The 16,912-nt window shown below is 37.1% G+C and overlaps 1 protein-coding gene across 1 annotated transcript in view; it reads left to right on the top strand.

Annotated features, from left to right (window-relative positions):
- The window catches only part of LOC105486183 (myozenin 2), a 48,584-nt gene extending 32,787 nt beyond the window's left edge, over positions 1 to 15,797 (top strand). Inside the window, exon 6 of the mRNA XM_011748904.3 lies at positions 15,382 to 15,797. Coding sequence (XP_011747206.1) covers positions 15,382 to 15,616 — 235 coding nt within the window. The 3' untranslated portion in view covers positions 15,617 to 15,797. The remainder of the gene's footprint in view (positions 1 to 15,381) is intronic.
- The last annotated feature ends 1,115 nt before the right edge of the window (positions 15,798 to 16,912 follow it).

Below are 16,912 nucleotides of genomic sequence, written 5' to 3'. Positions count from 1 at the left end.
AATATTGTTGACATGACAACAAAATATTCAGAATATTCCCTAAACTTAGTTGATAAGGCAGTAGCAGGATTGGAGAAGATTGACTCCAATTTTGAAATAAGTTCTACTGTGGGTAAAATGCTACCAGACAGTATGATATGCTACAAAGAAATTTTTCATGAAAGGAAGAATCGATTGATGCAGCAAACATCATTGTTGTCTTATTTTAATAAATTGCCACAATCAATCCAACATTCAGCAATCACCACCCTGATCAGTTGGCAGCTATCAACAATAAGGCAAACATTCCACCAACAAAAAATTTCAACTTACTGAAGGCTCAGATGACCATTAGCATTTATTAGCAATAAAGTATTTGAAATTAAGGTATGTACTTTGTTTTTGAGACATATTGTTCTTAAGGACACAACGATATTAGATACTTAATGGACTACAATACAGTGTAAACATAACTTTTATATATGCTGGGAAATAAAAAATTTCATGCGACTTCCTCTATTGTGATACTCTTTTGCAGTAGTCTGGAACCAAACCTACAATATCTCCAAAGTATGCCTGTAATTATATCTTTGGCTTCAATGCTTGCTAAATGAATAAGCCCAAAGGAATTACATAGGTAAGATTTTCACATCCAGCTATGGCAGACTACTTTATATTAGAACAACTTCATAAAAATAACCAGAAAAGCTAGTTTTAAAAAATGAGTTTTAAAAATGGTTTAAAAGCTGCCAAGGAAGTGAGTACTTGAGGGCCAAGTTTCTGGAGATGAGGGAAATTTCGAGATTTTAACCCAACATGTGGTACCACTTTTCTGCTTGAGGCACTTGTTGATTCATCAGCAATGCCAAAAGGCTAAAAAGCTGAGTAAACCTTTTGGCAGCCTCAAGTCTGGGAAGACCAAATAGGAGTACAGGGTCTTCCAAGGAGGAGGGCTCTTGGTAAATATTCCATACTTTCAGCTGGGAGTCCTAAAGGGCTATACCATTGGTATAAAGGTGAACAAGTAATACATCAGCCTTCATAAAACTAAATATTGCTCTCAATCAACAAAATCTTAGATTAGATAAAGGCTATCTCCCCTAAATCAAACTGCCTGCTCTGACAAAAATGAATCCCTTCTAGAAAGAAGATGACACCTCTTAAGGACTTAAATCAGCCTATAGGTTTTTTAAAAAATATTTTTTGTTGTTGTTGTCATGGTGGTGGTGATATACACATAACATAAAATTAACTATCTTAATCACTTTAAGCATACAGTTCAGTGGTATTCAGTACAATACTTCATAACATCGTGCCACCATCACCATCATCCCTCTGCATAACTCTTCAGCTGGTAAAACTGAAACTCTGTACCCATTAAACAATAACTCCCCATTCCCTCTCTGCCACCATCAATTCCTGACAACCACAATTCTACTTTCTGTCTCTATGATTTTTACCACTTTAAGGGCCTTGTATAAATAGAATCCTACAGTATCTGTTTTTTGTGGCTGGCTTATTTCACTTAGTATAATGTCCTCATGTTAAAAAAAATTCATAAGCTTATATTACTATAAAAGTCAAAATATTGACTACCTCTAGGGGCTAGAGGGTATTGTGATTGGGCAGGGACCATGGAGAGAGCTCTGGAGTAGCTCTTGATATGCTTAGTCCTTTCCAAGATTATTCATTGCATAGACATTATATACACTTTCTTAAGTTTTCTGTACCTGTGTTACGTTAAATAATAGAAATATTTTTAAAATTCCGTAAATGGAATTAATAGCAGATTAGACATAGCTGAAGAGAGAATTGCCAAATTGAGGCAGAAAGTGTTCAAGCTGCAACATGGAGAAAATAGGATTTAAGAAGCAGAAAAACAGCAGAAGACATACTTGGATCAGTAATAAAAATGCCAATATATGTGTGTTGTTGGAACCTCAGAAGGGAGTGAGAGAGAGAAGCAATATTGAAAGAATTAATAGCATAGGATTTTTCAAAGTTGACAAAAGACATCAAGCTTCAAGTTCAAGAAGTACTACACCACCCAAGAAGGGTAAATGCAAAGTAAACCACACAAAAGGCACATGATTGTAAAATAAAGACAATTAAGAAAATCTTAAAGCAAAGGAATAATAGACACATTATCTTAAAATGAGTAAAAATAAGACAGTTGATTTTCCAACTGAAATGATGGGAGAGAGTGGATTAACACTTTTTAAATAATGAAATAAATAACAGCTGATCTGTAGTTCTATATCCAGTGAAAATATTATTTAAAGGAAAAGTTAAAACATACTTACATAAACATTTTCAGAGAAAGATGCTATTTGTTTACCCCTGCCAAACAATAATACAAGAATAATAAAATGGATAAGTATAGGAAAAGAAAAATAAAGATGTCATTATTCACAAATGACATGATTATGTCCATAGAAAATTTAAGAGAAGCTACCAGTAAATCATTAGGATTAATAAGTGAATTTAGGGAGAGCACAGAATAAAAGGTCATCATTGATAGTTATTTTTATATACCAGCAATAATTAGAAAATAAATAGTATTAATTAACTTTTACCTTATGATTTGTGCACTTTTTGTACTTACACTTCAATAAAATTTTTATTTCAAAAAAATCACATAGGCAAAATAATCTCAATAGGTATCTGGGTCTTTATAAACTAAATGTGACAAAAGCTATTCTTTGAATTAGTCCAGAACAAAATCTAGTCATTTAAAATAGAGGCTAAAATGATTTTCAGGTATAAAATAATTTTCAAGTTATTATTTTCAATTTATTATTTTCCCTGTTGTAGGTTAACATGATTTTATTTTATCAAACCACTCAAAATTATAAGCAAACCATTTGGCCAAAGATTTAATTTGTCATACAACTATTATACATATATATTGTTAATAACATATTTTATTTTCTAATTATTAAACTGATTATTAAATAATTTAACATAATATTACAAGAAGACTTTATTCTGATATATCTATTTTTCATATTTTTTAAACACACACACACACACACACACACAAAACCAGAAGAAAGAGACAAAAGAAAGAAGCAAGCAATTTGCAGTTATTTCCAAAGTCCTTGCAAAGAGTAAAATAACACTGTTTGGTAGTTTACATTATGATACATATTTATTAGATATTGCTGATAAAGCCTAGAGAGGTAAGATATAGTCAAATGGCATTCAGCAATGTTAATGATTGGATGAAAATTGGCTCCTAAGTCTAATCACATTTTCAAAATGGCCCAGAGTTTAATTCAACTTTGAATTTTTGTAGTGCCTCTGAGTGTATTCAAATTTTATGTTACATTCAAATATTATATTAAACCCATGAGAAAAAGTAAACCAGGAGCAAGGAGGCTTGTAACCCCGCAAAGGGTTCTCCTTTCCCCCTGCCTAGACAGAGCTGATTTGTCAAGACAGGAGAATTGCAATAGAGTTTAACTCACACAGAGCTGGTGGCATGATGGGAGACCAGAGTTTCATTATTACTGAAACCAGTCTCCCTGGGGATCAGGCTTTTTAAGGAAACTTCAGTAGGTAGTGGGGATAGTGAGTCAGGAGTGCTGATTGGTCAGGTGGGAGATGAAATCATAGTGAGCCGAAGCTGTCCTCTCAGGCTGAATCAGTTCCTGGGGGCCACAAGACCAGATGAGCCAGGTTATTGATCTGAGTGGTGCCAGCTGATCCATCGACATCGAGTACAGGGTTTACAAAATATCTCAAGCGCTGTTCTAGGGTTTTACCATAGTGATGTTATCCCCAAGGAGCAATTTGGGGAGGGTCAGAATCTTGCAGTCTCCAGTTGCAAGACTCTGAAGCCATAACTTCTGATCTTGTGGCTGATTTGTTAGTTCTGCAAGAGCAATCTAGTCCCTAGGTAGGAAGGGGATTTGTTTTGGGAAAGCGCTGTTATCGTCATTGTTTCACAGTTAAACCATAAGTTTCTCCCAAAGTTAGTTTGGCCTATTCCCAGAAATGGACGAGGAACAGCTTGGAGGTTAGAAGCAAGATGGAGTCAGGTAAGATCTCTTTCACTGTTATAATTTTGTCAGTTATAATTTTGCAAAGGCAGTTTCCGATTCCCAGTTCTGCTTCAAAAAGCTGTATGACTTCGGGTATGTCACTTAACCTCTTATCTTAATTTCTTCATCTGCAAAATAAACTCTATAATCATATGATTAAGTAACTTTAAATATAGTATATTCATTAGCTGTTTAGTAGAATAATTTATTTTAACTTTTATATAATCATTTTACCTACTTTACCTTATAGAATAATTAGCAATTATTATAGATGTATTATATATCCAGCACTATTAATTTTCACAAATGTAATCCATCACTGACCCATCAAAATAAACAAGAAAGTATCTATTAACTGTGAATCTGAATGAAACAGGCTTATTCTTCACTACATAGATGATGAAATAGAAAAATCATTTTAAGTCAGACCTAGGTTTAAAGAATTTCTGTGATATGGGAATTGGGGAGGTAGATGCACAGGTAGTTTTCAGTAGACTATTTTAAATCTTTCATTGGAAATGTTTGCTTCACTAACTTTGACTTAAACTTGAAACTATTTTCAGGGATCTTAAAAATCTTATCAGTAGTCTCTCACTTTGAAAACTTAACATCTCTGTTAATGTACTCTCTTTTAATTTGTGTGTTGAGGGCAATCAAATTCAAACAAACAGGATGTAGCCTCAATGGTGCCAAAGAAAACTGCTTTCCAAACAGCAGCTCTTCACTGTATCTGTCGTAGGAGATGGGAGGTGGGTGATAAAACGGAAGGAAATGTTTTCGTTTATAAGAGAAGAAAATGACCTACAAATTTGTAGGAAAAAAAAAAACAGAACTGGATAAAAAGGGGAAAAGCAATCCACTAAATGCCAACCCAAATATGGTATTTTAGTGCACAGGGATGTATCTTCTTTGATGTAATTCAGAAAACAAAATAACTGAATAAATTCATTTCTGGAATAAATACAAGATTAATTGATCAATTTTTGCTTAAATCTAGAAATGTTCAATTGCAGTCTCTTGCATCTAATAGATAACTATTCATTCTTAAAATCCAAATAATGGGCCAGGTGCAGTGGGTCACACCTGTAATCCCAGCACTTTGGGAGGCTGGGGCAGGTGGGGTTAGGAGTTCGAGACCACTCTGGCCAACATGGTGAAACTCTGTTTCTACTAAAAATACAAAAATTAGCCAGGCATCTGTAATCCCAGCTACTTGGGAGGCTGAGGCAGGAGACTCATTTGAACCCAGGAGACAGAGGTTGCTGTGAGTCGAGATTGTCCCCCTGCGCTCCAGCCTGGGTGACAGAGTGAGGCTCCATCTCAAAAAAAAAAAAAAAGAAAAAAAAATTCAAGTAATGGTTGTGTGACCTATGCAATTGCATAGGGCCCCACATTGATTTATCTCAAAGGGCCATTTGGTTTGATGCTCTGCTGTTTCTTTCTTCAAATTTCTAATAATTTCTGAACAAGGGGCATTGTGTTTTTATTTAGCACTGGGTTCTAAAAATTAGGTAGCTGGTCTGGATCTTGAGCTCAAAAGTGAAGCAGTGTGCTCTGACCCATCAGGTAGGCTAAGGTGTTTTTTACCCTAGGCTCCTCTGCACTCAGGACATTCTTCTCTTAGAGTAACTAAGAATAACTAGCTTATTCCATGTTGTATTTTTCCTCATGTTTTACCATCTTTGAGTTCATTGAGGTTAAGATCTACAATTTTTTTCGTGTTTGATTCCCTAGCATGCAGCATTGTATCTAGACGTGCTAAGAAATCAGTAATTTGTTGCATGAATAAATGCGTGAATCAACCATTGAACAAACCTTTTTTTTTTTTTTTTTTTTTAAGACAGAGTTTCACTCTTGTCGCTCAGACTGGAGTGCAGTGGCACAATCTTGGCTTACTGCAACCTCCACCTCCTGGATTCAAATAATTCTCCTGCTTCAGCCTCCGGAGTAGCTGGGATTACAGGCAACTGCCACCACACCCAGCTAATTGTATTTTTAGTAGAGACAGGGTTTCACCATGTTGGCCAGGCTGATCACAAGCTCCCTACCTTGGGTGATCTGCCCACCTCGGCCTCCGAAAGTACTGGGATTACAGGCGTGAGCCACCGTGCCTGGCCCTGAACAAACTATGGATATACAATGGCAAGATTTTAAAATGATAAAATATCATCTTGAACATCTGGGATAAGAAGTGTTCTTTTGTACTGAATCACATTTGAGTCATAAAGACTCCTCAGTTACTAAACCAGATAACAAAATGTGGGATCTTGAATCATCTAGTTTGTAAGAGAGATTAATTTGAAAAAGAACTTTAAGAACTTAGATTATCATTAGGTACTTTGTGATAATTAAACTTCATAAGGCATAGTAATGATGGAAGCTAATTTATTGAGTGGGGACTACATATCAGGCATGGTTTTAAGTGCTTTTCAAACTCTATCAGTATGGGAATTACCTTGAGCTCTTGTCAAAGTGCAGATGCCATTTTAGTAAGTTTAGGTTGTGTCTAAGATTCTGTAGTTCTAACCAGTTCCCACATGAAGCCAGTGCTGCTAACTGTGACCACACACTGAGTACTGGGAGACAGAGGTTGCAGTGAGCCGAGATCATGCCACTGCACTCCGTCTGGTGACAAGAGTGAGACTCTGTCTCAAAAAAACAAAAAAAGTTTGTTCTTTATTTCAATAATGCTTCAGTTACACATACCAAAATGACGCCATTTTTAAAAGTCCATCAATCCCTTTGCTCACAATTTCTACCTAGACAAATTTTGTAGTTCACCATTATGATCATTCCATTTTACACACATCTCATCTTCCTCTCATCTCTCTCCAAATGTTGTACCCAACTGCTAAAGTTCCAATTCTGATTAAGCCCAGAATCCATCTACTTTGCACTCATATTTAAGCAGCTGACTGTGGCTGAATAAAAACACATAGTTTTGCTGTCTCCTCTTAAAGTGATTGCCACAAATCTCAGCACTGCCAGACAATCCAACAACATTCTCTAGCAAGTTCAGTTTGTCAACCTCCTAGAAGACAATTCACACTTTCTTCCCTCTCAATAAACATCCTATACCTCACCCTACTTCTCACTGTCAACCGATGGGATCACTTTTTATTTTTCAAAAGAAAGTGGAAGCAAATTGGAAGAGACCTACCTTACCTTCTCATTAACAAATTTGCCAGTTGAGTGCATTCAGTCCCACACAGTCTGCCTTTTCTCTTAAAGAGCTGATGAGTTGCCTGCCTTGTTCCTAAAGTCAGCCCCTCTAATTGCATACTGATTCCCAATCCCTCTCATCCACCCTGGGGTTTATCCTGCAATCATTCCTTCTCTTGCTGCATCATTTATTTTTCTTTCTATTGGGTTATTCCTATCAGCATACAAACATATTAAAATGCCTCTCATCTTTAATAAAAATCTCTTTTCCCCAGGCTCCCTTCCAATTACCTCAAATTTCTATGCTTTTTCTTGACAGTAAAAAGTCCTCAAAGATTGTCTATATTTATTGTCTCTATTTCCTAATGTCACGTTCTCTCTTGAATTCATTTTAATCAGGACTGCATCCCACCATTCCATTTAAAGAGCTAATCCCCATGTTATCACATCCAATGGTGAATTCTCAGTGATCAATTTCCTCAACTTCACAGCAGTATGTGAAATGGCTGATCATTCTCCCTTCCAAGAAATAATTTTGTTCCTTGGCTTTTTGATCATCAGACTTCCCAGATCTTTTTCCTTCTCAGCCTTCATTGCTGGCTCCTTCCTTTCCAAACTCCATGTTAGGCACCAACTTCTCTTTATTTACACCCATTCCGGGCTGTGATGGTATGCAGTTCCGAGATTCTAAATGTCACCTACGTGCTGATAATTTCAGGCTAGCTAGTCTTTTTTTGCTTTTTAGGAAAGGAATTAATTCATAATATTATAAGGTAATGAAAAAAAGAGCTATGAAGAAAAATAAAGGGGAATGAGTAGATGAGAGTTTGTTCTATGTATCCATATCACTGTTGAATTTTAGTCCAGGAGAAAGAGTACTATTTAAATAAATTTTCAGGAAGTGCTCTGTGAGATAACATTTTAGCAAAACTCTGAAAGATGTGAAGGAATGATCTTCAGAAAAAGGCAGAGCTTCACTCTGCCACTGGACATCACCAATAGGTTGGGTAACAAACATACAAAAATTAACATGTCAAATGAAACTCGATCTCTAGGTCTAAATCGGCTCCTTTCCCTATCTGCCTCATGAGTCTCAGTAAATTGCATATTTATATTCCCTGTTGCTCACATAAACAATTTAGGACCTACCCTTAATTCATTTTTACCTTATACTCTATACCATCAGCAAAATCCTATTAGGTCTATTTATTTATTTATTTATTTCAGACAGAGCCTCGCTCTATCACCCAGGCTGGAGTGCCGTGGTGCAATCTCAGCTCATGGCAATCTCTGCCTCCTGGACTCAAGTGATTCTCCTGCCTCAGCCTCCCGAGTAGGTGGGACCATAGGCATCCATCACCTCGCCTGGCTAATTTTTGTATTTTTAGTAGAAACAGAGTTTTGTCATGTTGGCCAGGCTGGTCTCGAACTTCAGACCTCAGGTGATCCACCTGCCTCGGCCTCCCAAAGTGTTGGGATTACAGGCGTGAGCCACTGCGCCTGGCTCTTCGGTCTATTTTCAAATTACATTCATCCTAGAACAAACTGCCATCATTTCTTATTTTCATTACTGCAAAAGCTTTCAGGTTGGACTTGGTGCTTTCACTCTTGCTCTCCTTTAAGCTGTTCTCCACGGAACAGCCAGAAAGAAGGCATTTAGAAATGAAAATCAGGTCACGTACCCTTCCAACTAAAAACTTTGTAACTGTTACACATAAAATACAATCCAAACTTGTTATCATGGCCTGGAAGACCTCACAGTCCTGGCCCCTATCTGTCTCTGGCTACATCTTGTATGGTTTTCCTCAAGCTCACCCAGCTGTATCCACACTGGGCTTCTACTGTTTCTTACATAATAGACTCCTTCTCATCTTGAGGCCTTTGTGCTTGTTTCCTTAGGCCTGAAATGTTTTCCTCAGATTTTCAGTAGATCATTCCTTCACATCTTTCAGAGTTTTGCTAAAATGTCATCTCACAGAGCACTTCCTGAAAATTTATTTAAATAGTACTCTTTCTCCTGGACTAAAATTCAACAGTGATATGGATACATAGAACAAACTCTCATCTACTCATTCCCCTTTATTTTTCTTCATAGCTCTTTTTTTCATTACCTTATAATATTATGAATTTATCTATTCCTTTCCTAAAAGTGAGTGTCCCTATCTACAGGGTAGGCACCCACAGAGAGCTGCAACTTTATCTGTTTTATTCAACATTATGATCTTAGCGTAAGTCTTAGTTTGAGCTGCTGTAACAAAATACCTTAGACTGGATAATTTATAAAGAACAGAAATTTATTTCCTCACAGTTCTGGAGCTTGGGAAGTCCAAGATCAAAATGCCAGCATTTGGTATCTGGCGAGGGTCTTTGCCTCACATGGCAAAAGAAGTGAACACTGTGTTCTCACATCATGGACAGGAGAAGGGCAAAAAAAGGCTTAAGCTAATTCCTTCTAGTCTCTTTATAAGGCACTAATCCATTCATGAGGGCAGCGCCCTCATGACTCAGTACAAGGGCTCTACCTCTTAATACCACCACAGTAAGGATTAAGTTTCAACACATAATTTTTGGGAGACATTCAGATCATAGCAACATCTAAAACTGTAGCTGGCACATAGTAGGCACACATTAAATATGTATATTAAAAGGTGAATGGATTTTACATAATGATTGGGGAAACCTGTGCTGTGTATGTCAAGTAATTCACCTTTGATCAAGGTGGTATTTCAGGATAGCTAGTCTGACTCCTGAATCCCATCTCTTAGACTGTTCTATTTTATTTTTTGTTCAATGCTCTATAAATTCTACCTTGTTTACTTTTATTGCCTGTGGTGATCTGGAGAGAAGAAATCCTGTCTTAACTTCTACCCATCATTGTTGTTAGATTAGTCAACTGTATATATGAATGATATCCCTAATAATTAAATTCAAGAACAAAGCAATAGCTTCTGATTCCCACCTATGCATGGGAGGATGAGAAATATGCCCTCTTTACTCTACCCTCATCCCCTGCCTGCCAGCTAATACTTGTTAATTTAATCTGCAAACTACTATTTGCCTTTCTGTCATATGAATATTTTAAACTAGATATTCTTTTCCAAGAATAGCAGCTTGCATTGGTATTTAATTTTCATGATCATATATATTTTTTTGAGATGGAGTTTTGCTCTTGTCACCCAGGCTGGAGTGTGGTGGCACGATTTCAGCTCACTGCAACCTCTGCTTCCTGGGTTCAAGCGATTCATCTTGCCTCAGCCTCCTGAGTAGCTGGGATTACAGGCTCCTGTCCCCACACTCAGCTAATTTTTGTATTTTTTTAAGTAAAGATGGGGTTTCACTATGTTGGCCAGGCTGGTTTCGAACTACTGACCTCAGGTGATCCACTTGCCTCGGCCTCCCAAAGTGCTAGGATTATAGGCGTGAGCCATTGTGCCCAGCCTATGACCACATTTTTAAAGTGGCTTTTATTCTCATTGCCATTACTTTTTATATTATGCTTCTTGAGTTATTTATTTAAAAGTTATCTGGAATATGTCTTCAAGTAATTCTCTTAGGAAAGGAACACCAATCTAAGTCCATGCATATCTGTAATACATATATATATATATTTTCTACGTAATTTAGTATACCTTTCTTATGAAAAATAACATAAAATTTTATTATTTTCTCAATAGATTGAAAGTTCTTTGAGAGTAAAAACCATGACTTTCATTTCCATTTACTTGCTTCCAGCATATTCCTGGAAAATAGTGGCTATTCAAAACAGCCATTTGGTTTCCTTAGATGGATAAAATATCTGTGATGGACTCATATTAACTTACTACAAAAACTGTGGCACAGCACTGAAAAGGTGGAATTTGGAGGGTATTTTTGAGGAGTATGTATGTATTAAACATTCTGCAGGCAAGAGCCCAGAACTTAATACATACAGAAGAGAACAAACAACTATAAGTTACATACATGAAAAAAAGAACATAAATTTAGCAAATTTGGAATCTGATTTAATTTATATAAACTGAATTTTAGGAAAAGTATTATTATCATAAAACTGTAAATATTGCAGGGTTCAAAAAGTACACTGAAGGACAGAGTATCCGGTAAATATTATAAAACAAGATTTTATTGTTTTAGAAGTTTGATAGTAAATTTTCAAATCAACATACAAAATTTCAAGTTTTAGGCTTCTGACCTAACCTAATACAGTATTCATAAGCTTTTGGGATTATTTTCTCCACTGTGCATAATAAAAACTTTTTAAAAGAGGAAAGTGTCAAATTATTGCAAGTTAAAAGCAACAGAAAACATTTCTCATGACACTGAAATAATTTTGAAACAAAATGTGACACAGTTCACCTGCAGTTCTCACAGTCTATGTTAACTGTTGTCAGCAACAAACATATTTAACTCCTAGCACATTGGTTGGATAAAGGATGTAATGCCTGATGCTTGAAGTATTGTTCGCTTTACTCTACTTCCAGCAGTCTGAGTGCTTCTTACACAGGCCTTTCTAGTGAATTAAGTCTCCTTCTGCATCCCCAACCTGTATCATGGTACCTCAGGAAGGACAGAGTAGTTCTCAATGACAAAAAGGCAACTTCTAATAAGGAAGTTGCATGACACTGTAATACAATTGTCCCCAACATTTTTGGCACCAGGGACCAGTGGAAAACAATGTTTCCGTGGAAGACAATGTGTTCGTGGAAGACGATGCTTCCGAGAATGGGGAAAGGGGTGTAGGGATGGCGGAGTAGGGGGGGAGATGGTTTTGGGATAAAACTATTCCACTTCAGATCATCAGGTACTAGTTAGATTCTCATAAGGAACCTGCAACCTAGATCCTTCACATGCAAAGTTCACAATACGGTTTGCACTTCTGTGAGAATCTAATGCCCCTGCTGACCTGACAGGAGGTGGAGCGCAGGTGGAAATGCTCACTCACTCTCCGCTCACCTCCTGCTGTGTGGCCTGGTTCCTAACAGGCCATAGGTGGTTGGTCTGCCGCCTGAGGGTTGGGGACCCTTACTGTAACAGATGCAATGGGAATATACAAAAGAAATTGAATATGACTTTCCTTTTTACAGACTAAAATCTATTAGGGAGGGAAAATTTAATTGAAATGAAAGTAACAGAATCAAATTTGTAGCATACTCTACATATTTATGTTTTTATTAATTCTTAAAAAAACACACACAGAAATTAAGGTAGTCAAGAAAGATAGCAGAGTGATTGAGCTACAAAGAAAATAAGATCTCTTCCATGTTTTAAATAATCTTCACAATATTAGAGAATCTATATAGTCTTGCCAGGTCCTATGGTACAATGCATTATGTAAGTATATTGTAATGAATTACAAAGATACATCAAAGAGAATTCCAATCTTTTTAGAGTACAATCTGGTAAGAAAAAAGGCAGACATACCAATGGATATAATGAAAGCCACTTGCATATAAAATAGGATCACAGGGGAGGTGAAAATAGAAGTAATGGAAACTTCAGAGTGGAAAGCTTACTTCTGGCTGTGGGAAATTGGGAAAGCTTCAAGAAGAAAGTTAAATGTGAATTAGGGCTTAAAGGGGATTTAGAAACATAGTTGTAAATATTAGAGTACTCCAAGCAGAGAAAGAGAGGGAAAAAAAGAGTATGAGTAGAGGCAGTGAGGTAAGAGAGCATAAATGCAAAGAGCAAGCAGTTAAAGGATGCGTGAAAGTGAATAGGGCAAAACCTGCATGACTGACCTCTCCACTGGGATGTCTAATCATGTTTTCCACCCACACACCAACTCTGTTCTTTTCTGTCTTCCACCAGCCAGTTGCTAAAACTCTAAACATAGGAGTTTTCATTGATTTTTCTATTTTCCTCATAGTTTTAATCCAATTTATCAGCAAATCCTGTTGACTCTACCTTTAAAGCACATCCTGAACCCACCCACTTCTTTCCATCTTTCCATAAAATGCATGAAATACAAGTCATCATTTCTTGCTTGAGTTATTGCAATAGCTTCCCTCCTTCCACTGTTGTCTTTTTTTTTTTTTTTTTTTTTTTTTTTTTTTTTTTTTGAGACTGAGTTTCACTCTTGTTGTCTAAGCTGGAGTGCAATGGCACGATCTCGGCTCACTGAAACCTCCACCTCCTGCGTTCAAGGGATTCTCCTGCCTCAGCCTCCCGAGTAGCTGGGATTACAGGCATGTGCCACCATGCTCAGCTCATTTTCTTGTATTTTTAGTAGAGATGGGTTTCTCCATGTTGGTCAGGCTGATCTCGAACTCCTGACCTCAGGTGATTCATTTGCCTTGGCCTCCCAAAGTGCTGGGATTACAGGTGTGAACCACTGGCACTGTTGTCTTCTTATAATCTGTTCACACAGCAATAGCAGCCAGAATGATCCTTATGAAATGTAATTAGGTTATATACTCTCCTGCTTACCATCCTACAATGGTTACCCTTCACATTTAGAAGGAAATCCATATTCCTTATTTAGAAAAAGTCCCACCCAACTTTACATCTCTGTCCCCTCTTCCCTCTGCCCCACCCTCACCCACTAGTCTAGGAACATAAGCCTTCTTTGTTTCCTTGAACACGCCAACATTATTTCTGCCTTAGGGTTCTTGGCATTAGCTATCCTGTCTACTGGAAATGCTGATGTACTTTAGCCATACTGTACATGTTTAACTTCTGTCCTTCAGATGGCTATTTAAATGTCGCCTCTTCAGAAAAGTCTTCCCTGGTGATTCAATCTGAAGTAACTTTTTAGTATTTCAATTGTTCAGTATTACAACACCCTATTTTAACTTTATGCATAGCTGCTATCACCATTAGATATTTTTGCATATAGTTATGTTTAGGGTCTATCTCTTTCACTAGAATGTAAGAACTAAGACTTTGATTATACTGCTCACTTGAAGCTGTGTCTGGCACTGAATGAGTAATCAAATGCTTAAATCAAACAAAGAGAAAAAGTTATATGGGCTCTTGAATGACAAGATAAAGAAGTTGGGCTTTATTCAGAAGACAAATGGAAGAATGCTAAGGTTTTTGAGGTAGAAAGATGCAACAGACATACTTTTTGCCCTAAAAGAGTTTATAATTCACAGATAACCGAAACAGATAATCCATATTCTTAAAAGGAGAAGCTCAATACAAAGTACCATTTCATTAGTAGCAAATGACTGACATAGAACAATTGATGCTACAGGAATGTGGCTAAGAATGTGGGCAGGGATAGTTTGAAGGAAGTTAGAACTGCAAGGCTATAGGACATTCATAAGTGGAAAAGTCAGGGAGGAAATTGCCTCTCTTTTATTTTCCTTTTCTTTCCTCTTCTCCCCTCTCCCCTCCCCTCTCCTCCCCTCCCCTTCCCTTTCCTTTCTTTTTTTTTCCCTTTCCTTTCCCTTCCCCTTTCCTTCTTTCTTTCTTTTTTTCTGAGATGAGGTCTTGCTATGTCATCCAGGCTGGTCTCAAACACCTGGGCTCAAGTGATTCTCCTGTTTCAGCATCCCAGGTACTTGGGATTACAGGTATGAGCCACTGCACCCAGAAGGGAATATCTTTCTTTCTTTCTTTTTTTTTTTTTTTTTGAGACAGGTTTTACTTTGTCACCCAGGCTAGAATGCAGTGGCATGATCTTGGCTTACTGCAACCTCCGCCTCCTGGGTTCAAGTAATTCTCCTGCCTCAGCCTCCTGAGTAGCTGGGATTTCAGTTGCCTGCCACCATGCCCAGCTAATTTTTGTATTTTTCGTAGAGACAGGATTTTGCCATGTTGGCCAGGCTGGTCTCGAACTCCTGACCTCAGGTGATCCTCCTGCCTCAGCCTCCCAAAGTAAGCCAGCACATCCGGCCTAGAAATATCTTGAATAGGGGAAATATTGTTGGTAAAAGTACAAAGGCAAGACATGTCTGTAATGAACTCAGTGTACAGGGAATAGATTAGTCCAAAACTAACAGTATATACAAAGGAACTTCAATGAATTTGTTATCAATATTTGGTTTTTCATAAAAGCATGCTCTTTCAAGTAGAAATGCTTGCCTCAGAGGTCAGAAAATGGCAATCATTCATAGAGTGTAAGTAAGCCCATAAAATAATGAATTAAACAAACCCATAAAATCATGCCTATAAAATCATGAAATTGTTTTCTATTTTGACAAATAAATTTGAATATTAATTAAGATCTGTTTTCTTTTTTTATTTCCCACAGAGTTGCCACCCCATTTGGAGGTTTTGAAAAAGCATCAAAAATCGTTAAATTTAAAGTTCCAGATTTTGAGCTACTATTGCTAACAGATCCCAGGTTTATGTCCTTTGTCAATCCCCTTTCTGGCAGACGGTCCTTTAATAGGACTCCTAAGGGATGGATATCTGAGAATATTCCTATAGTGATAACAACTGAACCTACAGATGATACCACCATACCAGAATCAGAAGACCTATGAAAAGAAAGTTGTATGTGCCACATAAAACTCTGAATATAAAAGTTGCTGTTTCACTATTTTAATTACTGGCAAAGCCACTTGCATTTTTCATTAGTAGCAATAATAGCAATTTAGTGATTTTCCTTTTGTGACATTCAATTTCAATCTCAGATCAAATACTAATAAACATTTAGAAATCTTACTTTAAAAAATTTATAACTCACTTGTCTTCATTCATGATTTTGTTTTCACCTCGTTTAAAGAATCTAGACATTTTATTGCAATAGTTCAGTTGGAAAAGTAATTGACAAAGAGTTTCACCTTTGTCTCATTTTATATGATTTATTGCAGGGTAAGTTTTTCAAGTAGAATCTAGAATTAAAATACAGGAGAGATATGAAGACTTATTCAGAGTTTCATCTAAGGGATGAAAGCTATGGAAGATGATGTGCAAATGTTACTGATGGAGAAAAGGGTTGGGTGTGTCCTTTCTGGTGACCATGAGAAAATAATATGTCTTGATGAAGTCTTTTCATTAGTCACTCTTAGAATTCTAAAGTGCTTTGCACTTTTCAATATGTTTTGAATCATTAGGTAATTATTCTGGATGATATTCTCCTAAGTTCAATTCAGTTATTATATTCATTTAGCATTAAGTCAAGGATATTGAGAGACAATGACTCAAGGGACATCATAGTACTATAGTTTTAAGGACCAAGGTGTGCCCAAAATTCAAGTTTCACAAATTCCAATGCTGTGCATTGATTATGTTCAACTTTATGTGTGCATTTTTAGAAGAGTAAGAACAAATAAAGTACACACTAACATACATATAAATACATACATGTATGTGAGAGAAGGAAAGAGTAATTTGAATTGGCAGCTTTTTTTGCTAAATCTTTAAATTCTGTTAAAATCCTCAAGTAACTGGGGAGTACATGCTTTAAGACACAAACAAGGCCGGGCGCGGTGGCTCAAGCCTGTAATCCCAGCACTTTGGGAGGCCGAGACGGGCGGATCACGAGGTCAGGAGATCGAGACCATCCTGGCTAACCCGGTGAAACCCCGTCTCTACTAAAAAATACAAAAAACTAGCCGGGCAAGGCGGCGGGCGCCTGTAGTCCCAGCTACTCAGGAGGCTGAGGCAGGAGAATGGCGTGAACCCGGGAGGCGGAGCTTGCAGTGAGCTGAGATCCCGCCACTGCACTCCAGCCTGGGCGACAGAGCGAGACTCCGTCTCAAAAAAAAAAAAAAAAAAAAAAAGACACAAACAAAAACAAAGGGCATGAAAGTATCTGAAAGCAATGTAGCACACAT

The sequence above is a fragment of the Macaca nemestrina genome, chromosome 3, assembly GCF_043159975.1.
Source record: "Macaca nemestrina isolate mMacNem1 chromosome 3, mMacNem.hap1, whole genome shotgun sequence".
In the NCBI taxonomy this organism is placed as follows: domain Eukaryota; kingdom Metazoa; phylum Chordata; class Mammalia; order Primates; family Cercopithecidae; genus Macaca; species Macaca nemestrina.
Note: the sequence above shows the minus strand (reverse complement) of the source record. Positions and strands in the feature narration are given on the sequence as shown.